The 26656-nt window shown below is 46.1% G+C and overlaps 1 protein-coding gene across 4 annotated transcripts in view; it reads right to left on the bottom strand.

Moving 5' to 3' along the window:
- The window catches only part of CAMTA2 (calmodulin binding transcription activator 2), a 119351-nt gene that overhangs the window by 18164 nt on the left and 74531 nt on the right, over positions 1 to 26656 (bottom strand). For all 4 annotated transcript variants that reach the window (XM_029579351.1, XM_029579350.1, XM_029579349.1 and 1 more), the window contains 7 exons: positions 20760 to 21066; positions 20328 to 20668; positions 19552 to 19739; positions 17576 to 17749; positions 15923 to 16172; positions 15666 to 15737; positions 5307 to 5500 (listed from right to left, as the gene is read on the bottom strand). In XM_029579351.1, the coding sequence (XP_029435211.1) occupies positions 5307 to 5500; positions 15666 to 15737; positions 15923 to 16172; positions 17576 to 17749; positions 19552 to 19739; positions 20328 to 20668; positions 20760 to 21066 (1526 nt within the window). The remainder of the gene's footprint in view (positions 1 to 5306; positions 5501 to 15665; positions 15738 to 15922; positions 16173 to 17575; positions 17750 to 19551; positions 19740 to 20327; positions 20669 to 20759; positions 21067 to 26656) is intronic.

Below are 26656 nucleotides of genomic sequence, written 5' to 3'. Positions count from 1 at the left end.
TAATCCTCAACAATTTCAGAGTGACTGGAAATCACTGTGTTATTATTTACTGCGTTTACCATTTAGCTTGAAATGCCTGTACTTCCTTAATTCCCTTGTTTCATGTAATTTTTCGTTTTCTGTTAACAATGTTCGATGTAAACCGGCATGATGTACCTACGAATGTCGGTAGATAAAACTCTTAAATAAATAAATAAATAAATAAATAAAATCAAGAGTTCCCTGGTATGGACAGAAGGCTTTTTAAAAATCCTTATTAGTTTTAATTACTGGGTGTTATTTGTTATGCATGCTCTTTTGAAATATATTATTGGTGCTTGGGAAATTTAAAAAGAATGTATTTTATTTTAATTAATAGAAATTATTCTATTTATCAGTAGTTTTAAAATATTCTTTTATTAGTATGGTTTTACTATTATAATTGCTGCTTTATGTTTCTTGATTTTATTTGTTTTATGAGGAATGGTGGTTCTCTTTTTCCATTGTTGCACTCAGAATCTGGCTTCTTGGGGTTTCCATTTCAGTTTGTCTAATTTGTGATCCTTTATTCTGTATGTGATGAGGGTCTGTCTCTGCTCTGTGCTGTGACCATGATGAGAGATTCTGCTAGCGTGCAGGGTCTGTGTAGGGATCTATAGCAATCGGGGTTATTTTGTTTCCTTGGTAGGTGGTATTCTGGGACCCAGTGTAATATTGACAGTGCTGCTTTTTCCCAGGTAGGGTTATTGTTGTTTGAGTCCTTGGTGATATTATTATGTTACGATAGGCTTGCTGTACAGATTTTGAGTGTCTTTTTTGCGGGGTTTTGTGTTAGTTTACAATGTGTCTGGCAGTGGAAGTTGTTTGTGCTGCTGTTACTGTGAGGTGACACCAGAATTTGAAAATATTTTTTTGTTTGATGAGCTGTAAGGGAAACACCCAAGCTCCATTGTTGGGTGAATTTCCATGGTTGCACAGTATGTTACAGAAATGGAGGGCAGGATTTATATTGACATTCTTTTCCTTCCTGTATACTTTCCAGACTTCACTCTCATAGCCAAACAGAATTAGTTAATAAAGCTATCAAATAATTTTAATAGTAGTTTTACTAGACCCTTTGGTCTTTCTTATTAAGACTTTTTTTTATAACCAATTTTAAAGCAGGATCCATGCTATGGAAGTGGGTGTGATGAGGAAATGTCATTTTGGTTCTCCCTCCCAAATTCTTCTGTCTAGAGACGCCACCGATTTTCTTTGGCCTTAAGCAATAGTACAAGAAGGATTGGGGGGGTGCTGGAGAGACACACAAATGCATTGACCCCTGGGCACCAGAGACCCTTGGTGCACCACTGGGCACGAGCCATATGGGGCTGCAAGAGGCGGCAAAGAGGAGTGACGATTTGGCGGGCTACGAGCAGCGCCCAACCTGCTCACGGCCCAGAAAACCACACACTCGGCGGGTACAATCAAGAATGAGGTAGGAGTCGGGGCCGAGACCGTGGGGTGGCGTGACCGGAAGGAGGGTGTGGAGGCGCAAGGCAGAAGGTTCGCCTAGAGTGCCTAATCCCCTTGCACCGGCCCTGTATAGACCTAAAGTTGGGATGCTACGTAGTACCATAGGAAATTCACTACCCCAATCCCCCCGTATTTTGGTCTGATACAAAATACTTTTTGCGACCCGCAAGGCTATCCACCTCCAGGTGAAACGTAAAAGCCTTTTCTTACCATTGTTTCAGAATCCGCTCTGAAACTTGAATCAGCAGAGCCTGGAACACATAGCATACACTCGGAAGAACGTTCATTTTTTTTTATTGCGCCTACCCTACCTAGCCAGGACAAGCGTAGTCACTTTCATTTCCCTACATTTTGATATATACCTGTGGGTTCATCCTGAACAACTGACTGAAACGAGGCCCAATGCACACTCCCAAATACTTCGACCCATCTTTTGCCCACCTAAATGGGAACGGATCTCTCACACGCTCTATCAGTGCAGCAGAGGCAGAAATATTTAAGACTTCCGACTTATCCTCATTGACCTCAAAATCCGAGACCTCGCCATATCTTCTCATTTCATATAACAGATTTCTCAAGGAGGGCTTCAGATCAGTCAAGATGAACATAAGTTTATCTGCAAATAAAGATAACTTGTAGGAATTCCTCCCAACCAAGTCACCCTGAATCTATAGATTTGCCTAGCTTTTTCCACCAGAGGCTCTAAAGACAGCATGAACAAGACTGGGGACAAGGGGCACCCCTGCCGGGTTCCCCGCACCACCTCAAAGGCCTCGGAGTAACCCCTATTAATCTTTTTGCAGGCTTCAGGGCTAGAATAATATGTCCTTATCCAGGTTAAAAAACGAGTGCCAAGTCCTATCTTATGAGCACCTTATTTATTTATTTTAAAAATGTATTAACCGCTTACCAACCTTTCTAAGCAGTTTCAGAATAACGTTCATAATCATTACCTTAAAGAGGAAGGGCCAATGAACCCTCTTCAAAGGCCTTCTCAGCGCCCACTGCAAAGAGTACTGAGGAGATAACATGCATTTTGGTCCAACACACAAGACTGAGAACTCAGCGCACATTGTCTGACGCCAGCCTACCCGGCAGAAATCCCGCTTGGTCATTATGTATTAAAAATGGGGCCAGAACCTTTGCTACTAATTTTAGGTCAATATTGATAAGGGATATAGGCCTATAGGAACTGCACAGGTAGGATCTCGCCCTCCCTTAACTAAGCCTGTTATACTAAGAGTATTAGAACCTGGTGCCAACCGTCCCTCTAAATGCAAAACGTTGAACGTTGAGACCAAAGGCTTCAACGGTACAGGCCAGAAAGTCTTGTAACATTTGGCAGTGAATCAGTCCAACCCGGGAGTCTTGCCAGTCTCCGAGCCTTTCATCACCTGAGCCACCTCCCCTGTACTAATGTCCTTATCCAGTAGCCCCTGAGCTTCCAGAGGGAGAGACAGGAGAGAGACACCATCCAAGTATTCATCAATAGCAATTCCCCTGTCCATTAAGTACAACTTCTCTCAGAATGGAGGAAAACGCTCGGAAATGCTCTGGGAATCATATTCAAGCTGCCCCCCGGACCTGCAAGCTTTGATTTTTAGAATTTGGTTTTGCATTGCCCTCTCTTTAAGCTGTCCAGCTAAGAGATGGCTTTCTTTATTCCGAACACATGGGGGCCACCATGGCTTTAAAGGGCCATGCAGCCCAGTACAACCACCCCTAAAAGTTTTTTAAAAGTCACAAGGTCTCACTAGACTCCCCACCCACCCTGGGGCTGCCATTCGAGGTGACCCTGCTAAAAAAAAAAAAAAAAAAAAAAAAAGTGAAGAAATCTCTCCCCATTCAAACTCAACCCCCTCTCCGCAGCTCATTAGTTGCCTCTGCTCGTTAAGGCATACTCCCCTCACCCCGCAGGGTCGGTGGGGTTCTAGTAAGACCCCCCCCAAGTGACTTTTTAAAATCTTTGGGGGGGGGGGGGGGGTCCCTGAGTTGGGCTGCATGGCCCTTTAATTCTAGAATAGGAGCACTGGGACCTGCATTAGCATCTTGGTGCTCCCTCAGTACAATACCGTTTCTTGCAAAGCTGTAGATAAAACAACGTGGCTCAAAAATGTCTTGGGTCAGCCGCGTCATCTTATTTACATAGATTTTACTATGCATTAGCTGCTTTGCATACATGCAAATGCATGCAAAGCAGCTAACTGTAATTGGGGGGGGGGGGGGCAGCAGTTCTGCAAACTCAACCTGCGACATCACCAGAACAGGGCTGTATTACGCGATATACGTTGTCGCGCTTTATTAACCCTATTACAGCTTGCTAAACCTCCCGGCTGGAATGGGGTAGCCGCCTAGTGTTTAGAGACGACTCTTCCACTCCACTTAAGCTTTCTGTTTGGATGCCACTGCCAAACAGACTTTATCCAATTGGCCTGCAGATTACATTTCCTTCTGTCAGGCCTAGGCAGGCCGAACCTGGTGGGCCATGTCCAGGCTCACTCTGTCCGAGCCATGGCACATAGTCCCTATGGAGGAGGCTGCGAACCAGGGAAGCCAGGGTTCCAATCCCACGGCCGCACCTTGTGATTTCAGGAAAGCCATTTCAGGTACGGCCTCATTCACGAAACCGTGCTGGGCCGCTTAACGGGTGAAAAACATGGCTTTTCGTGCCTTCAATGGCCTAACAAGGGGATAACGTGAGATGTTTCAAATATCGCGAGTTATTCCAGGCCGGGCACCGCACTTATTTAAACGGGCTCATTAGCATGCATTACTACCCTAATCGATACTAATCAAATAATGCGGCTCGTCAAAAAACTTGCAAGCCGCATTATTTGTATAGAAATTAGCTACAGTCCAGGAGTTGTAGCTAATTTATCTACTTACTCATTTCCCATGCTAGTAAAAAAGACTGATCAGAGCGGTTTACATCATCACAAATCATAAAACATAAAACCAACGCAATACAATCCGATAAAAAAAAATAATGTCCCACAGGTGCCTGAGGTTGCTCATGCACATCCCGAGGCACCCGCTGCTTAGCCCTAAAGGCTGGCCCTGAGAAGGTCTCCCATGCGAGTTGGAAACCCCCCCCTGGGGGATCTGCTCAGACCCCCTGTACCACCCCCCTTGCAGGCAGGCTGTAGTTGAGGAAATTTATTTATTTATTTATTTATTTATTTATTTTCTTTTATTTACCGACATTCGTGCAGCACATCATGCCGGTTTACAATGAACTCAGGTGGAAAATACAGTGTAACGATAAAACAATATTTATAATAATGATAGTAAATAAATAACTGGCAATAACAATTAACAATGTTAATTGTTATAAAGGTTATAAAAAGCATTTTTAACTTCAGGTGGAAAGTCCCCCCCTCTAACCCCACCCCCAGAGGCCAAGATCCCTCCCCACACCCTAGTCCACTCCTCGGACCCCCACCTTAGTAGAAAACACAAGGCCCTGGTGGTCTCGTGGGCTGCCAGACGCCTTCACCTCCCCGCATCCCTTCCTTACAAAAAAAAAAAAAGTCTGTCTGGAGGTGAAGTGGCCCCAGACTGCCCAGACCCCCCTATTCAGTACAATGTATGGCGAGAGAGCAGATCGTCCAATACCAAGACGGAAAAAGGTGGCAGAATGATACAAAACTCATCCAAATTGCACTGGGCACCAACAGCTTGATTAAAAGGAACTTCTAGGTGCACCTTGATTTGTTGCCTATACATATTACACATTATGAACTCCAGAAGGGGACGGACGGACAGACAGACACACACGACGGGAGGACAGACAGGTGCGCTTTGGTACTGACTTGATCTTCTGCTGCATGGTGGCCCCAGCCCGGTGGCCCTGCTTCAGCTTCTCACAGCCCTTGTAGCTGCGATAGTACTGCTGGATTAGCACGGCGGCTCGCCGGCTCTGCTGGAATTTCTTCTGCTCATAGTAGCTGCGGAACTTGCTCTGGATCAGGATGGCAGCCTGGGTCATCTTCTTGTACAGAGCATACTGCAAGGGAAGGACAGATGGTTAAAATCCAAGCCAAGGCCATGTGCCCCAAAAGAGGGGAGAGTGCACGCGGGAGATCCTGCTGTTTCTAGAGCATGCAGAAAGTCATTAAAAAAAAAAAAAATTCTCTTCATATCTACTGCTCTGTACCGAGATGATTTATCAAAATGACAAGTAAATGGAACAGCTCTCTCCCTCTTACCCAGAGATTCCACTCTCTGCCCGTTAGGGAAGGAAGCATCATGGGGATCACTGTCAAAGCTAGTAATGTCTCACTGTCTGGTCAGGAGGGTGTCGCCGTCACACCTCCTGACAGCCCCATCACTGATCAGTCATTGGGCCAGCTAGCAAAGGGCCTGATTCACCAAGGCTTTTCTCCCAGGACCAAAGTTAGCTGAATAAACTTATCTGGCTAACTGTGCTGGATATTCAGTGGCAGACCCGCACCACTGAAACATATCCGGCTATGTCAAATCAGGACGACTCTTTGGCAAGCCTAAAGTTAATAAGCAAAATTAGAAGGATAACTCTGAAAATTGGTGTTCCTCCTGCTAACTTACCCAGATAACCGCCTGCATCCCATAACGCCCCTGAGCTAGCCCATTAATTTTTTAGCTGCATAAAAAGTTATCCGGCTATCTCAGGGCCAGTCAGCGCAGTGGGATTTTCAAATTCCACCATTTGTCTGGCTAAGTCCGAACTTAACCAAAAAACACACACCTCAAAAATATAAAATTCCCCTCTTCTTGAACAAATATACAAGGAAAATGCAAATCCTTATGGGTAGACTTTTAATGTCCTGTATCTTTAAGGGTAACTCCCAAAAGGGAGTACCTCAATGTTAGAATATACCATTTTTGCTTTAAATTTTTAAGTGAGCTTTAGTACTGGTGTTTGTGCAGCATTCTGTGTTCTATATTTTTTGTGATAATATTTTTTTCTCTCATTTGCAAACTCTCCCTAATAACCACAGTCCTTAAGAGAAGCTTTGAAAGGTAATTATTACACAAAAAAAAAATAAATGAAGTCGCCTATACTCGAGCAGCTACTATCATGAGCTGAACTGCTTTTCACCACATTGGTAATGAATATCTTAACCGCATTGTAACCAATTTCTCTTAGGTCCTGTGAAGCCGCCCGACACTGCCAGTGTTTTGGCAATAATTGCCTGCTTCAGGGGCTGGAGAGGCTGCTGTTAATAGGAAAATAAGTTTTAAATTATAATGATGACAATAAAGTCTCTAGCCCATATAGCAATATAAAGTTACTGTGGATTCAAGCCGGGACATTGACAGCACTGCTTCTTGCCAGACGGGGGCCATATTATACTCCTGTGTATTTAAAAAGATCCTGGACCAATGAAAACTCTCACAGGGCCAAAGTCCTGCCTTTGACTGACAGGAAAACTCTCCTCACGTTTAAGCAAGGAAGTTCCCTATCATGTCCAATTATACCAGAGAAATTGTGTGGCAGTTCTCTTTCAGGTCCAACTTGCACCAGGGAAATTGTGTGGCAATTCTCTTTCAGGTCGAAATTGCACCAGAGAAATTGTGTGGCAGTTCTCTTTCAGGTCTAACTTGCACTGGAGAAGTTGTATTGTAGCTCTCTTTCAGATATTTATACCAGAGAAGTTATGTTGTTGTTCAAGAAGAGGGGAATTATATTTTTGAGGTGTGTGTTTTTTGGTTAAGTTCGGACTTAACCAGACAAATGGAGGAATTTGAAAATCCCACTGCGCTGACTGGCCCTGAGATAGCCGGATAACTTTTTATGCAGCTAAAAAATTAATCAGCTAGCTCAGGGGCATTATGGGATGCGGGCGGTTATCTGGGTAAATTAGCAGGATGAATACCAGTTTTTCAGAGTTATCCTTCTAATTTTGCTTATTAACTTTAGGTTTGCCAAAGAGTAGTCCTGATTTGACATAGCTGAAAACTACAACATAACTTCCCTGGTACAAGTTGGACCTGAAAGAGAACTGCCACACAATTTCTCTGGTATAATTGGACATGATAGGGAACTTCCTTGCTTAAACGTGAGGAGAGTTTTCCTGTCAGTCAAAGGCGGGACTTTGGCCCTGTGAGAGTTTTCATTGGTCCAGGGTCTTTTTAAATACACAGGAGGATAATATGGCCCCCGTCTGGCAAGAAGCAGTGGTGTCAATGTCCCGGCTTGAATCCACAGTAACTTTATATTGCTATATGGGCTAGAGACTTTATTGTCATCATTATAATTTAAAACTTATTTTCCTATTAACAGCAGCCTCTCCAGCCCCTGAAGTAGGAAATTATTGCCGAAACACTGGCAGTGTCGGGCGGCTTCACAGGACCTAAGAGAAATTGGTTACAATGCGGTTAAGGTATTCATTACCAATGTGGTGAAAAGCAGTTCAACTTACAATAGTAGCTGCTCGAGTATGGGTGACTTCATTTATATTTTTTGTGTAATAATTACCTTTCAAAGCTTCTCTTAAGGACTGTGGTTATTAGGGAGAGTTTGCAAATGAGAGAAAAAAATATTATCACAAAAAATATAGAACACAGAATGCTGCACAAACACCAGTACTAAAGCTCACTTAAAAATTTAAAGCAAAAACAGTGTATTCTAACATTGAGGTACTCCCTTTTGGGAGTTACCCTTAAAGATACCGGAGATTAAAAGTCTACCCATAAGGATTTGCATTTTCCCTGTATTTGTTTGTTGTAAGTCCAAACTTTAGCCAAACAAATGGTGCGGAATATGGACCTCTAGATGTCACTGTCAGAGCTCCTTCGAGGGCTGTTACTGACCCATCACTAGTCATAGCTCCTTCCAGGGCCATCAATGACCTGTCAATAAGTATCACTCAGCTCTCCCTCGCCAAAGGCTATGAGTGCTTCTTCTGCAGCCCTCCAAGCCCTGAATGGAGCCCAGACCTTCCCTTGAAATACACCCTGTGAAATTAAAATGATACAAGAGCTGAAATGGCACAATAAGGAAGTCAGGGGGACAGTAAGAAGAGAACGTGCATAGAGCTGGCAAGCTCATTACCTTCAGGGCTATCCACGTCAGCTAGCGAGGGGGAGACAGAACAGCCAGTTAGTAAGGTATGGAAGAGTGCACCAAGAGTTAAGAACTGAACTAAAGCAGCACATACAGCTGGGATAGGCTGAGCAGGAACAGGTTTTATCCCCTGTACATCCATAAATTTGTGTTTCCTGGAGAGAAGCACAGGACCTACATTTCCTAGAGATGCAGTAGAGGTAAAACCAGGGCCAGCTTAGCCTGTGTCCCTGCTGATCTACAGTTATCTAATGATCCAATATCTGAAAGCAACATGATTTCCAAGCTCTGCTCAGAAGCTCATGTCTTTGCCCCCTACTGAGGGTAACAGGATGGGTAAGCTTTAGCTGCCTCCCCATCCGCCTGGTGTACTATTTATTTCTATAGTGCTACTGAATGTGCACAGCACTGGGAAGAGAGCAGCCCAAACCTTTGATTCATTTCCCACAAACTAACAGAGGTTTAAGGGGGAAAAAGGGGGATTGAGCTGTTGCTTGTCTGTAACAGGTGTTCTCCATAGCAAGACAAATCAGCCACATATATATGTGATGCACATATATGTACTGGATGACCTTTCTGAGCATGTGCGAGTCTTCTTGGTCATTTTATTTATTTAAAAATACTTGTAGCCCACACCCTCCAAAGTTCGGGGTGAGGAACATGTAAACACACATAATACAAGAAAACTGAATGACTCATAATACCAAAACCTATCAATAATCAAAACATTCATAAAACAAGTTGAGTTCTTGGAGAAGCAAGATGGCGGCCTGACTGAGGGCTTGTTTAGCAGTTATGCCTCCCTGGGGTTTCCTCAGTTGTTTCTCTTTCAATGATGCCTTCCAAAAGGAAAGGGGAAGGTGATTGTTTTTCCTTCCATACCGACTCACCTTGATGACCATCAGCTCATTTCATCTTCCATGTCTTTCAGAGTTTTGGTTCAGGGGCAGTGCAGTCTCTGTTGTGAATTCAGGTGAAGAAGCATTGGTTTCATTTGGGGAAGAGGTTTCCCTCAGCCACCTTGATCTACGCCCGCCGTCACCGGAGAGGAATAGTTTGTCTCGCAAGACACCTGCAGCGCAACTGGATGATTTTAACCACTGTGACTGCGGTGGAGGGGTCCCATAGGAGTTTGGTGCTGGGGCGGCAGGAAACTCCGATACCACTGGTGGAAGGGAACGAGGGCTCTCCCTCAAGGCAGTTCTCGCTGGAGTTGGTAACTGAAGCAGCGGGGCCATCTCCCTTGACATCCTCTCGGCTGCCGTGGCCTGCTTCCTCCAGTGAGTTCCTCTGGATGCCACCAAAGCCGGCAGTGGTTACCCTAGACTCACTGTGGGAACTAATGGCTGGCTTGGGAAGGCTATTAATGAATGTACTTCTCAAATTTAATCTGTTATCTTCTAAGTTGGAGCCCATGGTGAAGAAACATGAAGAGTCTATTGTGGAAGCTTCTAAGTTGATCCAAGTGCTGGAAAATGATATTAAGAACATTTGGAATTTCATACTTCCATGGTTGAGGATAAGCTTTTGCTTTCTAGAAGGACTGAGTTGCTTGAATCTCCAGACTGTTAATTTTCCCAGAAGAAGAATAGGTGAAATGCCATACGTTACCTTAAAAGAAATATTTCCTCAAAGTTTTACATATTGCATCGGACCAAACTCTTCTATTAGTAAGTTAGACGTTTTGCCTACCCCAGCTCGTGGGGATTCTCAAAAATCTCAGTTGGCTCAGTCTGACAGATTTGTTTAATTTGACTAATTTCTTGGAAACTCTGACCAAGAGATTATAGAATGCTATATTTTATTAGTTTCTTTTAATACAGCAAGACATTAGCCTGGTTATGAGGTTATATTTTAGGCATCTGAACTCTCTTTTCTATGATCAAAATGGTAAGAATTTTCCCTGTTGCCAAATTAACTTAAGAAAGAAGGATGGGTTTTCTTGTCCTTAGGCAAGATACCTATTGTCTTAGGTGCTTCTTTTTTTTTTTAATTACTCTATCCATGCAAGTGTATTGTTAAATATGATGATGAGTGTTGGGTTTCTTTAGTGCCTGAGCAGTTGAAATCTTTTCTGATTCTAAAAGAAAATCCCTGGCTGAGTCTATGGTTCCGTTAGTCTAGTTTAGTGCAGATGGTTATTTCCTTTCCGTTAGTCCTGTTACACCAGTCCAGCCCCTTACAGGTGGGTTGTTTCCCCCTATCAGCAGATGGAGGCAGACAACACTGTTTTCCTCACGTGACATCATCACCACTACTTAGGGATCCACAGAAAGAATCCAGTATACCTATGAAAAAGCTTCGGATCAGACCCTACAATTTGAATCCCATAATAAACTGCCAAATGAACTTAAGAAGACAACTTCCAGTGGCTTCTAATCTAACCGGAAGGTATCAGAAAAGTAGAAAATAGCCCAGGAAGGCAAAAGACAACTATGAACAGCTAGGCAGCAGACAGACATAAAAAACCTAGCTCCTGAGATGAGATGGCCCCCAACAGTGGTACTGGACTACTGTAGCAGGACTAAGGGAAAGGAAATTAACAGGTAAGAACATTTTTTTCCATCTCATCCTGCTACTCCAGTCTGTCCAGACCCTTACAGGTGGGAAATACCAAAGCCCTACTTATTTGGGTCTACAGAAGCGAGCGCCGCCCTGAGAACCTGCCCTGGCCAGAACATCCAGTCGGTAATGTTTCACAAAGAAGACCAAGTGGCCACTCTACAAATGTCCACAGCTGAAAGTGCCTGTACTTCCGACTAAGAGGCTGACAGTGTTTTAGTGACGTGAACCCGAATCAAATCTGGAGGCCTCGTTTCCTTCAGCATGAAAGCCAACACAACAGCCTCCTTCATCCAGTGAGCCAGAATAGCTTTGGAGGCCGCCTCCCCTTTATGCAGACCCCCAAAAAGTACGAAGAGGGCCCATGACCACATCTGGACCACTTACTGACACAGGAGGTATGATCCCATACCTTCCCTGCTTGTTGACGTCACATTGCCACTTGGTTTTTGGTCTATATCAGCACTATTTTGTTGGACAGCCATCTCTGAAAGCCCACAGAACGTACCTGATTGCCCAGAGCTCCGGAAACTGATTTGACACAATTATTCTTGGCGGACCATAGACCTTGGGTATGGTGCCCATCAACACGAACTCCCCAGCCCAGCATGGACACATCTATCATTAGCACAATTTGGACCCGAGGACTTTGGAAGGAGACACTTCTTCCAGATTGGGATTTACCCACCCCCCTCCATCATATGAGGGTCTCTTTGTCCCGGAGGGGCTTATGTGACTTGGATGATGGCGAAACTGAATGACGCTATATAAAACTCGATAAATAAGTAATAAATAAATGCAGTCCTGAAAATCCTGTCCTAAGTATGCTGCTATAAATTCCAACTGTTGGTATTGGTGTGAGGTACGATTTTTCATAATTTAGAACAAATCCCAGTGAAAGGAGAATGGTGATTGTATAGGATGTGGTTATTTTTGCCTCCGCTGAGACTTACTATTAGTGAATCATTTGAATATGGAAAACTAAGACAATTTTCTGCCTGATATTGGCAGCTACAACTGCTAGGCATTTAGTGAATGCTCTTGGAGCTGCAGCTGAACTGAATGGAAGAACACTGTACTAGTAATGTTCCTGGACTACAGCGAAATCGAGATATTTCCTGTAGTCTGAGTGAACTGAACTGCATGTAGGCATCTTTTAGATCAAAAAGTTATTAGCCAGCTGCCAACTTCCAAATAAGGAAGGATGGTGGTGCGGGAGTTCATGCTGAATTCTCTTTCTTGAAGTTATTTATTTAGTTTCTTAAGTCTAGGATGGGGAGATCTTCTGATTTTTTGGGGGGATAAGAAAATACCTTGAGTAAACTCCCTTGCCTCTTTCCACTATTGGGACTGGTTCTATCACATGAGCAGATACTAGGGAGATCAGCTCATCCTTCAGGATCTGAAATTGGTTTGAGGAAACTTGATGAGAACAAGGTGCAGTAAATAGTGGATGAAGCTTGAAAATGAGGGTGTACACCCCTTGAGAATTATCTTTAGAACCCAATGGTCTGTGGTGATGAGAGATTATTGGGAGCGAAAATATTGAAGCTTCCCCCCACATACACACAACCAGGGGCGGATTGGCCTATCGGGGGATCGGGCATCCCCCCAGTGGGCCGGTCGCGGTAGTCACGTGGTCTGCCGAGCGCGGCCGTGACAGAGCTGCGCTCGGTAGACCACGTGGTATCTCCTGGGCCAGTCTGGGCAGCGAATCCCCGGGCCGGTCTTCATCGGGAATCCGCCGCAGCACACAACCACCATCACTGGAAGAGTTCTGAGGGGAGCAATGATAGAACAGTCTGACAGTGAAAAATAAGGAGTCGATTTTTATGACAACTGTTGGATAGATTTTTGTTGAGCTCTAACCCTTAAAAGAGATCTACTCCTCAGCTGCAGCTCTTATTGAAAATGTTGATATTTTCCTTAAAGATAATAGTATTGTTTCTCGAAAATATGGGTTTGATTTCTTGTTTAAGATTGAAGTGGATCTTAAGTTGTTGCAGTTAGTTTCTGCAAAGTAGAAGACTGTTCCTTTATAATACTGACAGTTTCTTTAATCTTATCTCCAAATAGATCATCACCAGAACATGGAACATCGGCAAACTTATTATGGACTTCCACTAAGTCCTGATGCTTTTAGCCAAGGTAATCTTCTTATACCTATGGTTATAGCTGATGATCTCAAGACTGTGTCAAAACTGTCATACACAGATTTGGTTAAGTGTTTTGTACATTTGTCTACTTCAATTAAGATAAGGTGTAATTTATCTTGGAGGTCAGATGGAAGTTGACCAAAGCAATCCTTTATTTTCTGCAATAAACTGTAAAGGTCCTGGACCATTTGAAACTGATGAACAGAGATTCTGCTTTGTAGCATCGTTTATTGGACTATATTCTTTCCAGTAGTGTCTTTTTTTTTAGAGTAGACTTCACCACCAAAGAGTCATGACTTTTTCATGTCCTGAGCAATTTTTGACTTTATAACTTAGATGTATTCTTCTGGCTAATGGCGATGTGGAGAGAATGGTCTGCCACATTTCTAAAAATGAGAATAGCACAAGTTTGTGAAAGAGTTATGATATAGTTTAAAACACCTCGGAAGTTCTTCTGTTGATTCTGGCAGTTCTTGCAACGGAAAAGGAATAGAGTCGGCCATTTTCTGTAAAAAGACTGGGTGGGACACAAAGATTGATAGGTATATCACCCATAAGAAGACTGGGAGTCGTCCGAATCAGTGACCACAAGTGGAGGAGCTCTAGTGACAACATTCTGTCCCTAGAAGAGATAGGTGTTTGAGATTTTTCTCGCTGAACCTCTGCAGCCTTTTGATATGGGAGAATGGAAGATCGGGAATCAAGCTGGCTAGTGAATTTCTCTAGCACTCGATCCACATAAGACAACAGGGGCAGAGTAGATGGAATATCTTTCCTACAGTTACGCAAAAAAAATTCTAGCCACAATTTTTGAATGAACAAATGGCTTTCTGATGCAAGCAGCTAAAGAGTTACAGAAGATGTGTCTGAATCTGAAACTAACGTTGGTGGGGTATGTGCCAGAGTTGGTTTTGGCTTGATGATGGCATCAAGAAGCTTGGCGCCAAGGTAGTCAATATTGACTGCACCAAAATCTTCTTCACAGAGAGAATTGATGTTGACAGCGTGGAAGTAATGACCTCTAATATTATCAGTGCAGGCCTCCTCTGCGCAGATACATTTTTTGCATGGTGGCTTGTTGAAGTCTTGTGCACTGAAGGGAATTGTTTTTTGTCCCTGCTATGATTGGCTTGGAAGGAAGAGGAATCGCGACTTTAGCACTTAAGAGGCTGACTTTTTTTCTTGTTTGGTACCAGTCTGCTGATGATTTTGTCCTCTCTCTCTTTGGAGACGACTCATTAGTTTTAGATCTCTGAACATTTAATTTATAATTTATATTTCACCTTTCGTGACTGGTCAGTCACTTCAAACCAGATTATATTCAGGTATTGGTGGTATCAGCATCCGAGGGGGGCATTTTCCCACATGCTACAGTTACTTACCTCACAAAAAGATTTAAGGCGGCAAATTCAGATACCTTGAAGGGCATTTTGTGGTGGCATTTCACGCAGAGCTTGAAGGGTTTCCTTCCCGACATAATGACATATAATTTTTATATATATATAAGCATCAGAAAGAATAGATATAACTCAAAAGAAAGAAAAGCAAATTCTAAAAAATTCCAAAAAATACCATGGGTAGCAGGGAAAGAGAACCAAAAAGTCCATCCTTTTGCTTTGGTGGAAGAAAAACGACTGCGGAGACTTGTGCAGGGGCAGCAGCGCGGGGTTTCTGAGCTCTGAGAGAGCACGTTCCACGTCAGCAGCGTCTGATGATGTCTCCCACTTGTGTGGCTGTATTTTGCCCTGCTTGTCCATAGGGAATGTTTGGAAATCCCAGGTAATTTGGCACTTGAACGTGGTCAACCTCCACTCAGTGTACAAAGCGGTCCAATCAAGAAGGCATGAATAGGTGGGAAGAGCAAAGGCATCTTACAAGCATACAACCATTTCTTATCCTTTTTTTGTCCCTCCCCCCAGATGCCACAGGGACCCCAGCCGACCATGAGCTTCCTGGGCACTTGCTCCAAAGAGCAGCCTCAGCACCGGCCATTGTCTGGTAGATGCTGCCACAGTAAAGACTTCTTCTTCCCCAGACCTGTCTTCCCTTCCGTCCCAGACCTGTGTGCAGTATCTGGACGGCATGACCAAGCTTGATCAGCTCCAAAGGACCGGGGATCTGAACTTAGACTCCCCATGCAGCGGCAGACAATGATGCAGCTCGAGCCATGAGATCAGCTCTTTCACACTTTTGAGGCACACGTGAGGCTTAGGTTCACCAAACACTTAGCAAGGAATTTTGATGACGGATCAGCACACCACCACCTCACTTTAATCAAGCTTCCTAATGGCCTTGCTCGAGAAGCATTTGCACCCTTCTACTAACACAGATACTTCATCGAGAATGATAAATCAGAGGTGTTGCTTGCTCACTCATGTTGGCCGCACCCGGCGCTGAAACCTCACCTGCTTGTACTTGCGGTAGCACCTCTGGATGACGGCAGCCGCCACTTCCTGCTGCTCTTTCAACCTGCGGCCCTGAAGGAGGGAAGAAAGAAGACAGGGTGAGGGTGGGAGAGTGAGAGTGAGAGCCCCCATCCCCAGAGCAGTGATGAAACCTTTCTGGATATACCACAGATTTCTATTGGGGCTGCAGAAGCTGCTATCATCGCTCTCCACCGACAACATCTCTTGCCAAAGATGTACAGTCCTAGGTCTCATACCTTGTACCTGCGGAAGGCCGTCTGAATGATCTTGGCAGCCTCATACAACTCCCGCTGCTCGTGGTCCGACAGAGTCAGCAGCGCAAACTCGCTCTCCATCTTGCCATTGGCGGAGGCATTTAGGAACTCAGACCAATTGGCAGCAGATGGCGGATCAAACTTGTCAAAGGCGATGTCTCCCAGTGGGGACTGTAGGGGGCTGAGGCAGGTGTGGGCCGAGGGAGGCGTCAGTGGCTCGGTACATACAGACCTGAAGAGAGGAAGTGAACAGAGGAGAGTGAAAAAACGGGCAGTGTGTGTGTGGGGGGGGGGGTTTCAGAGATGGAGAGGAAGGATATCATGAAACCACAGGAGAAAACATCAGGGGGGGTGGGAAGAGATTGCAAGAGGAGACAAGGAGAGCTGAGAGCATGAGTCCATGGGAGTACACAGGGAGGGGAGAGAGCCTGAGACCGTAGGAGATGGCAAGGGAGGGGACAGAGAGGGAAGGAGAGCATGAGAGTGTGGGAGGAGACTGGTGGGAAAAGGGGTGGGGGGGGGAGGGTATCAGACTACAAGAGGAGATGGGAAGTAAGGAGCCTGAGACCATAGGTAGTGGCAGAGTGTGTGAGGCTGTGGAAGATGGTAGGGAGGGAGGAAAGCAGGAAACTGTGGGGAAAAATGTGAAGAAACATGGGAAGGACTGTAGAGGTGCCAAGAAAAGGAAACGTGGCAGACAGGAACCAAAATCTCCTGCTACTCTGCGAGGATTATTAACTACAGAACCGGTCCATGACTGAGCCTCCAGAACTGCAAATCCCAGCTTGCTAAGAGATGGTAAAACATCTCCTAGTGTGTGAATGGGATCATCTGGTCATGTGTCTCAAAAATATTCAAGGAACTGTAGTCTTGCTCAAGCAGGCAATTAGAGAGCCAGAGCTAGTATACCACCGATGACCTTGTAGCTACCGTGGGGCATTATGGGTGAGGAAGTCCAACCTCTTACTGTAGATTAATAAAAAAGATCCTCCTGTCTATCCCCCTTCAGGCTGGATCCTTTCCTGACTGATGGGGCCTCTAACCTGCTTTTAGATTCCTTGTTGCAGGGCTGAACTCCCCTTGCAGTCAGAAAGTTCTTCACGAGCTGGCCTAATGGAATGAAACAGCCACATTTAATTCCCAACTTTCCGGGCCAGCTGGGGGTGGGGATGCCACAGAGGCTGGGTTTGGACACGTCCTGGGTTCTGGAGGGAGCCACGATCTGTGGTCCCCAGCCAAGGGATGTCCCTGAGGCTGGGCATTTGAGAACGAAAGTCCATGACGCTGGTGCCTAACAGAGGCCAGTTCCAACTGACAGGAGCAGAAAGAAACTACTGGGCCAAAAATGCAATCTTTTTAAGTCTTTTCTAATCTCTAATGTCTGCAATGTAAGCCCTTGTGCTTTTCTCAGTGACAGCTGAGGAATAGCTGAACCCACCCCTCTTTACATATTAATTAATGCTGCTCTCAAGTCACCTTATTTCACGTGGGTTTACTTCACCATCTGGCGGTAGAGAGCTCAGAAATACCCCAGCCTAGAAAAACACTGCCCACCCTCCATTATACGAGCTACCTCAGCACTCTCAGTCCAGCCCTGGGTTAGGAGTTGGTACCAGGCAACGCCTTTGCTCTTACCGCATCAGTTTGAGTTTGACTGTCTCACTTGTCCGCTTGGTAGCCTTCTTGTTCCGTGCGCCATAACCTGCAGGGTCTTGAGGGTTGCGGCCAGGGCCCTTGGGGGGCTCGCTTGGCACACTTCGGGCTTGCTCAGCAAGACAGACAAGAGCACAGGCGGCACGGCAGCTATCCCTGAGAGCAGGAAAATGGAGAAAAAGGTCATGAAGGATTGCAGAAGTATGTGCAGTCTCTTATCTATGTTAGAAAAGGCCAGGTTACCGCCACAGCACAGTCCTCACAGGCGGGAGTGCTGGGAGAGGCCAGGTTACTGCCACAGCACAGTCCTCACAGGCGGGAGTGCTGGGAGAGGCCAGGTTACTGCCACAGCACAGTCCTCACAGGCAGGAGTGCTGGGAGAGGCCAGGTTACTGCCACAGCACAGTCCTCACAGACGGGAGTGCTGGGAGAGGCCAGGTTACCGCCACAGCACAGTCCTCACAGGCAGAAGTGCTGGGGAGGCCCGGTTACCGCCACAGCACAGTCCTCACAGACGGGAGTGCTGGGAGAGGCCAGGTTACCGCCACAGCACAGTCCTCACAGGCGGGAGTGCTGGGAGAGGCCAGGTTACTGCCACAGCACAGTCCTCACAGGCAGGAATGCTGGGAGAGGCCAGGTTACTGCCACAGCACAGTCCTCACAGGCAGGAGTGCTGGGAGAGGCCAGGTTACTGCCACAGCACAGTCCTCACAGGCAGGAGTGCTGGGAGAGGCCAGGTTACTGCCACAGCACAGTCCTCACAGGCGGGAGTGCTGGGAGAGGCCAGGTTACCGCCACAGCACAGTCCTCACAGAGGGGAGTGCTGGGAGAAGCCAGGTTACCGCTACAGCACAGTCCTCACAGGTGGGAGTGCTGGGAGAGGCCAGGTTACCGCCACAGCACAGTCCTCACAGGCAGAAGTGCTGGGAGGCCCGGTTACCGCCACAGCACAGTCCTCACAGGCAGAAGTGCTGGGAGAGGCCAGGTTACCACCACAGCACAGTCCTCACAGGCGGGAGTGCTGGGAGAGGCCAGGTTACCACCACAGCACAGTCCTCACAGGCGGGAGTACTGGGAGAGGCCAGGTTACCACCACAGCACAGTCCTCACAGGCGGGAGTACTGGGAGAGGCCAGGTTACCGCCACAGCACAGTCCTCACAGAGGGGAGTGTTGGGAGAGGCCAGGCTACCGCCACAGCACAGTCCTCACAGGCGGGAGTGCTGGGAGAGGCCAGGTTACCGCTACAGCACAGTCCTCACAGAGGGGAGTGCTGGGAGAAGCCAGGTTACCGCTACAGCACAGTCCTCACAGAGGGGAGTGCTGGGAGAAGCCAGGTTACCGCTACAGCACAGTCCTCACAGGCGGGAGTGCTGGGAGAGGCCAGGTTACCGCTACAGCACAGTCCTCACAGAGGGGAGTGCTGGGAGAAGCCAGGTTACCGCCACAGCACAGTCCTCACAGGCGGGAGTGCTGGGAGAGGCCAGGTTACCGCTACAGCACAGTCCTCACAGAGGGGAGTGCTGGGAGAAGCCAGGTTATCGCCACAGCACAGTCCTCACAGGCAGGAATGTTGGGAGAGGCCCGGTTACTATCACAGCACAGTACTCACAGGCGGGAGTGCTGGGAGAGGCCCGGTTACTATCACAGCACAGTCCTCACAGGCGGGAGTGCTGGGAGAGGCCCGGTTACTATCACAGCACAGTACTCACAGGCGGGAGTGCTGGGAGAGGCCCGGTTACTATCACAGCACAGTACTCACAGGCGGGAGTGCTGGGAGAGGCCAGGTTACTATCACAGCACAGTCCTCACAGGCGGGAGTGCTGGGGGAGACCAGGTTACCACCACAGCACAGTCCTCACAGGCAGGAGTGTTGGGAGAGGCCAGGTTATCGCTACAGCACAGTCCCACAGGAGTGTGTGCTAGGAAAGGTCAAGTTACTGCCCCAGCATTATCTTACCTGCGCTGGGAAAGGCTGGGCAGCGGATCTATGTTCTCCAGGTAGCTGGCCAGCCAGGTCATGGTCTTGCTGAGAGCTAGGTTTCCCTGACGCTCCTTCAGAGGGGTCTCCATGCAGCTGAAGTCCTCCTGCTTGATCCTCTCTGGAGTCGCTTCAATGATCTGCTCAGCCAGCGTGATCATGTCCACCTGGGACCAAACACAGAACCTGTCACTGGCTGAAGAAACAGCTTTTCAGTCACCTCTGAGTCACTGTATCAGAAAAAATGCCCTCGGCGACAAACAGCAATAAAAACAACTCGCCACATATAGCAATTAACTAACAAAAACCACTGCCACAAAGTACATCACTAAAATACAATACGCCAGAATAAAAATGTAGTTATTCTGCATAAATATTATGTTATTATTAAATATGTTCAATGTATTTGACTTAGGAAACTTATTTTCCTGCATACTCTGTTTTTAATGTAAACCGGTATGATTTGTATCTGATACAAGAATGTCGGTATATAAAAATGCAAAATAAATGAATAAATAAATAAATAGAATCTATTTATTCTCCTGTGAAGCCTCTCTCCTTTCTCATCAGTTACAACCTTAAACAGCACTGGGCAGACTGGATGGACCATTTTAGCCTTTATCTGCCATCGTTTACTATGTCCCCGTGGGAGGCCCTTCTTACTTCTTCCCTCCCTCTCCCCCCCCCCCCCCCCCACGCACGCCCCCCTCTCCATCCAGCTCTCTTCAGGGACGGATCCCGCACAGCTGCCGTACCTGAAGCACATCCATCGTGGAGAGGTAATTCTCACTCTCCGTGCTCTTGCTATAACTCAGTATCTCGTCTTCGCTGGAGTCCCGGGTGCTGCAGCAGGAGTAATCTCGGGAGTCTGTTGGCACAGGCTCGTAGTCCATGAAAAAGAGGGGCTCCCTGGGGCCACAGTTCAGGGCTCGCTGGCCCTCGGATGTGTCCATGTTGACGTCTTGGCCAGTGCGGCGATCAGGGCTGCGGTGGGGGGACTCCCGGAGGGCAGAGCTGCTGGAATAGGCAGAGGTCACGGAGACGGGCCCTTCAGACAGCTCAGAGGGTGAGGAGATGCTGCTGCTAGAGCTCAGGCCTGCAGGGAGAGGAAGAGGAGGGATGAGTGGCCCGGCTCCCAGCTAAAAAAAACGTTGCCCCTGCTGCACTTTGCTGCCTCCCCCTCTTACCTGTGTCAGGGCTGCTAGCCAGCGAAGAAGGGATCCTCCTGGGTTCTGGAGGGCCCCTGACCAGCTCCTGCCAGTCTCTCTCGCTGAGCTCAGCCTCTGGGAAGAGGTCCTCGCCCGTCAGCAATTCTCCTTGGGCCTGGTCCTGCCGCTGCAGCTCTTCCAGGTGGGTGGCCAGCTTCACGTGGCCCCGAGAGCGAGCCACGCCCAGCGGAAGCCGCCCCAGTGAGTCTGGGATGGCAAGGGCTCGGCGGTTCCAGCGGTAAAGCAGCACAGCAGCTTCCACATGTCCCAAGGCACAGGCCCACATCTAAGGGGGGGCAGAAAAGAGAGACAGGCTGGATCACAGATGCCCTCCTTCCCCTTCTAAATGATTTACTGAGATCCTCCTTAGAACAAGCTTTCCCCCCACTGGACACTTCCTTTCTCTCCTTGGATTACTGCAACTCACTTTAGTAAGGAATTCCTTCAGTAGCAATGAAGCACACGTCTGATTTCCGATCGCTCCCCCAGGGGTCACATTACACCAGTGATGGCAGATCCAGTGGTGGATAACATATTACATTGTTCCTTTGATTCATAGACTGCTTGCCCTCAATGCATTACCCTGGGCAAATGCACTTTGATGGATCTATAACCCCAGCAGGCCCCTTCGCTTTTCGCAAAGGCTCCTGCTTGACGTTCCCTGGATTCCCCAGGCGAGGCTGATGGACACCAGAGCGGGCCTTTTCCGTGGCTGCACCAAATCCTTTTAAGATGCTGACTAAGCCCTTTTTCTTCTGGCAAGCCCCCCTCTCTCGACACAATGGCTGCTGAGCTCTGTTTGCCTGCCCTTTTCTGAGCTTTATTTCATTTATCTTTTATGGCCACTTTTGTCTTATGATGCTTATTCTGTTCATTTTACGAATATTCAACCGTACGCCACTTAGGGTCTAGATGACGTATCAATAATAAATAAATAAATATCTCCGGCACCTCTCTTTATAATGGGGAGGGCCCAGGGCAGGCAGCCCATGGCGTGATCTACAAAGAAGGGGTCAGAGGGAGAGGAGGAATGCGAGGGGAAAACAGTTGTACAGCTGTCACAGCTTTATAAGGAAATGAAGGGTGTGCAGAGGCGACAGTTTTATAGGGTGGCTTTGATAACCTAGAGTACCTGAATGTAATCCACTGAAGTGTCATGAAAGGTGGAATATAAATAAAAAGGAGAAAAAAACCCCAAATTAGTGTGAGGATGCCAGTGAGAAATCAGAGAGCGACTGCACTATCAGGCCGATGCCAAAACAGGCAGGTAGCCGCACCCCCTGCACGCCCGATGCTATATTCAAATGAGAAAGAAACTGGAGCAGTCTACAAAAAGGGCACTGCGTATTTCTGGCACTCAAAGGTTTATTGTACTGGGCACACGGTCATCTAAATTGTGCGTTCCTAACAAAAGTGCACAGTTTACAAGAAGTTATGGAAATCTGCAATGCCTGTTGTTTACCAAAAAGGAAAGCAATCCCTCACAATTTTTTAAGGTGTCCTTTAGCTAATCAGCATGCCCTGCTCCACTAAGCCCTATATACATTTTTTTAATGTTTTGTTTTAACCCCAAATAACTAATTCTTATACTAATCTCTCTAAACAATTCTACCCTACAAGGGGCACATATATCACAACACAGAGGGCCAAATGTTTTATATTCCTCATGAGCCCTCGACTGAGTAAACTTTACTCCACCTCCAGAGCTGGAGTTCATTTTACGGCATAAAAAAATGTGCTTTGGGTGCCCAGCCGTTGGGCACACTGTCCTGCATCGGGCAGTAATAGCTAAGGTCTTTGTTTATATGGAATTTAAATGCCAAGGGTGCGGTCTAGTACACATTTGTCAGAGCACGGCTCTAATCTCCTTGCTGCATTGCTGGCTAAGTTTCTCTGTGGACAAGCATGCAATACAGCCACACAAATGTTGATGTCAGCCCCCAGTGACGAATATGGGCATGCTCTCCTTATATGGCTCAGAAAGTTCTTGAACTTTTAACTGAGCATGCTCAGGCATTCCCGCCAACGGTCCTCTCTCCTCACGTCATCAGTTTTTACTTCACCCACTTTTGCGAACAGAAGGGTGCTGCTCTCTCTCTCACACAATGTCCTCACGGAAAGGCGAAACGCCATTTAAACTTTGTCAAAGATGCAATCACAAGATGTCAAGCAGGGATACACACCAGTTGTGCCTTCGATGCTTGGGACCAAAACAGGATTCCAAGAACTGTAAGTCCTGCAGCAGTATGTCACCGAGAGCACAGGCATACAGGGATCTTAAAATGTGCTATGAGATTGCTCACTCTGGTGACTCTCAAAAGCAAAGAAAGGCTTCTAAGGATTCATCAAAACATACAAATCCTAAGCCTAGATTGCCACCTCATTCCTCCTCCAATGACTCAGATCCAAGGGAAAGGAGTAGAGGTTGTTTACCATTAAAATCGAATAAAAGAAGAATCCATTCACCGAAATCTAAGCATTTCAGCAAAAAAACCTGTTATGATAGGGCTCCAACTAGGGAGCACCCCTCGAAGTGGACCTTGTAGCCAAGTTCGGCACAGGTCTCGCCGGGTAAGCCGGCACATAAGATGCGGCAAAGCGCTTCCAGAGACTCAACGCAAAGAGAACCTCAAGAAATGGCATAGAAGAAATACAGGATTATCTTGACGCAGAGGACTACGACAACAAAGGACACGGCGCAGAATACATCCCTAATCATGGCAACAAACACAACACGGAAGGCTCCTCCAACCAGGGCGCCGAGCACTGCGCCGACAGCGGCGCAGGAAACAGCCATAGATACAGCCCGCTCATCTGCGCACAACTCAGACTGAAACAGATCCGGTAGCTCATTAGAGTGGGATCCATCGGCACCACACCTAAGCCTGATCAATCGCAATTCAAAGCATTCATCGGGTCGGGATTCCAGTGAATCTCAAGTTTATAGGAAGCCTAAGAATAAGTCACATCCCATCATCACCTGAAGAAGAAACATTCCAAATCATCAAAAAGATTCTACGAGCTCAAATATGACCCTGACGGGAACATAATACTTCCATTTCCACACAAGGAAGACCACACTTTCATAAGGAAGAAGTGTAAAGGGTTATATGAAGGATCCAAAACAATCACCTTCAAAACATGATACCAAACAGAAATTTAAGCTACATCATCAAGATGACATAGGTTATGATATGGATGACACCTTTCAAACCTTTTCTTCAGACCCATCCACTTTGCCTATTGACTCACTTGAATGTCCTATCCCAAATATCCCTCTAGATTTGCCTCCCATACGATCACCTGATATCTTCTGTTGGTGTCACACTTCTGGAGACAACAGTTATTCTTCCTTTATAAAAAAAAGATCGCAAAACCAAACAATTTTGTAATTGATGAGGAAAAACCAATCCCAGCAAACACCGGTATTCTGCAGTTCATTCAACCACAGAAGGCTCATAAATCAGTTCCGATGCTTGAGGATTTTATCGAGCTCCAAGACAACAGGTGGAGTGTTCTCCATACAAAATTACACCTGCTCCAAAAAATGTATCACTAAGATATGCCATCAAACAAGGTTGTGGACATACTAGAGTACAGCTGCCTCATGAATCCTTGATCGTAGAATAGACTATGAAGCACTCCAAAAAATCTAGGCTCCATGCTAGTACACCCCCTGGAAAGGACCCACAAATCCTGGACAACACAGATAAAAGGGTCTTCTCTGTAGCTACACTGCAAGCTAGGATACAAGCCTACCAGGTGCAAATAGTTCAATACTTATACAATTCAATAAATACAGTATAAGATTTCATAACTGACATGCTGCGTTTAAGAGATTCAGATGAGGCTATAAAACATCTAACTAGATCTCTCTATGATGCCTTTGCCGTCGCTTTCAGGCCTTCAGCCATAGCAATAGCAGCCAGATGAGTTGCCTGGCTCCAAGCATCAAGTGTAAGAGAAGACATACATGAAAAACTTGCTGATGCACCATGCAAGGGTGAGAATTAATTCTGCGAAAAGGTAGAGGCGGCGGTGGAGCTTCTGAAAAAGCAAAATACCGTCTTGCAGTCTTTGTCATCGACATTGACAGACCAACACCAGGCAAGGAGAAGTAACAACTACCCCTATAAACATCCGTTCTACTCCAATACTTACAGAGGCAGATACCATCACTACAATTATCAAAGAACACAATCTCAACCATACAATACCTTTGCGCACCAAGGAGGTAAGATACAAAGAAATCAAAGATCTTGACAAGCTAGTAAAGGTAATAATAAAAATAGAATATGATATTGCAACAGCGCTCCCAGCCCAGCTTTTGACAGACTTACAGGGGACTTACAGCCCAACGGAGGGCGGTTAAAACATTATTTGAAAGACTAGCAAAAAATAACACCAGACAGTTGGGTATTGTCGATAATCCAAAATGGTTATCACCTAAATTTCAAAAGAACCCCGGAAAACCAGTATTGCGTGACTGTTCCCACCTCCCCACTAAAATTGAGAAAATTGCAGATCAAAATTGCTGCTCTCTTGCAATCAAGAGCAATCAGTCTCGTACCAAGCCCTCAAAGAAGAAACAGATTTTACTCAAAATACTTCCTGATTTCAAAGAAAACAGGGGACTTGCGTCCAATATTACATCTACATGGGTTAAACAAGCATCCCCAAAAGGAAAAATTCCATAAGCACACGCTACAAACAATCCTACCACTACTTCAAAGGAACGAATGGTTAGCCATCATAGATCTAAAAGACACCTATACTCACATCCTCATAAACAGGAACACTGGAAATTCCAACATTTCTCAATTCAAAATTTGTACTACCAATATCAACTTCTGCCATTCAGGCTATCTGGTGATCACAATGGTTGCTAAAAAGTGCTAGCTACGGTGGCAGCCCATCTGCAAAAAAACAAAATATCCTCCTGTTCTCATACCTGGACGATTAGTTAATCTCAGCACCAACAAGGTCACAATACGTCCAGAACACCAAAACGGTGTTAAACCTTCTACAAAGGTTAGGTTTCATCATAAATTTCCAAAAGTCACAACTCAGTCCTTCCCAAAATTTGGAATTTATTGGTACAATACTGGATACGAGGAAGACGATGGTGTTTCTACCAGAAAGAAGGGCACAGGCTCTAAAGAGATTAATACAACCTCTTTTCACAAAGAATTTCACCACCGCCAAAGGCTGTAGAAATTGATTGGACATATGGCCTCTATGATTCATACTATACAGAATGCTCACCTCAAAATGAGAAGAATGCAATGGCACCTCAGACATCATTGGCAACAAAGTCTACAAGATGTCTTCCAAAATACCGCTCATCACTCACCTGAAAACACTGTTACCCTGGTGGATAGTTTCTACGAATCTAACTTGCGCTCTCACAAGTACAGAACATAATCACAACAGATGAATCATTGAAGGGTTGGGGTGCCCATTTCAATGACATGAAAACTCAAGGCCGATGGTCTCTGGAACAAACCCACCAGCATATAAACCACCTGGAAAACCACCTGTATACAAAGCCACACAATCCCTCCCACCACCCCGGAAAGCAGATCAAAGAAAGGAAAGAAAAAGAAAAAAAAAAAATATAAGCGAACATAAATATGACAGCTCCATCACCTCAGGCTTTTGGACTAAACTGACAACGTGAGGAGAGAGGACCGTTGGCGGGAAAGCCTGAGCATGCTCAGTTAAAAGTTCAAGAACTTTCTGAGCCATATAAGGAGAGCATGTCCAAATTCATCGCTGGGGGCCCACGTCAATTGTCTGTGTGGCTGTTTGCATTGCTGTTCACAGAGAACACCTGTTAAGTTAAGAAACTTGGTTTTACGTGCAAGAAACACGTG

Source organism: Rhinatrema bivittatum, chromosome 16, assembly GCF_901001135.1.
Source record: "Rhinatrema bivittatum chromosome 16, aRhiBiv1.1, whole genome shotgun sequence".
Classification (NCBI taxonomy): Eukaryota; Metazoa; Chordata; class Amphibia; order Gymnophiona; family Rhinatrematidae; genus Rhinatrema; species Rhinatrema bivittatum.
The sequence above is the reverse complement of the archived record's forward strand: the minus strand, read 5'-3'. Positions and strand labels throughout refer to the sequence as shown.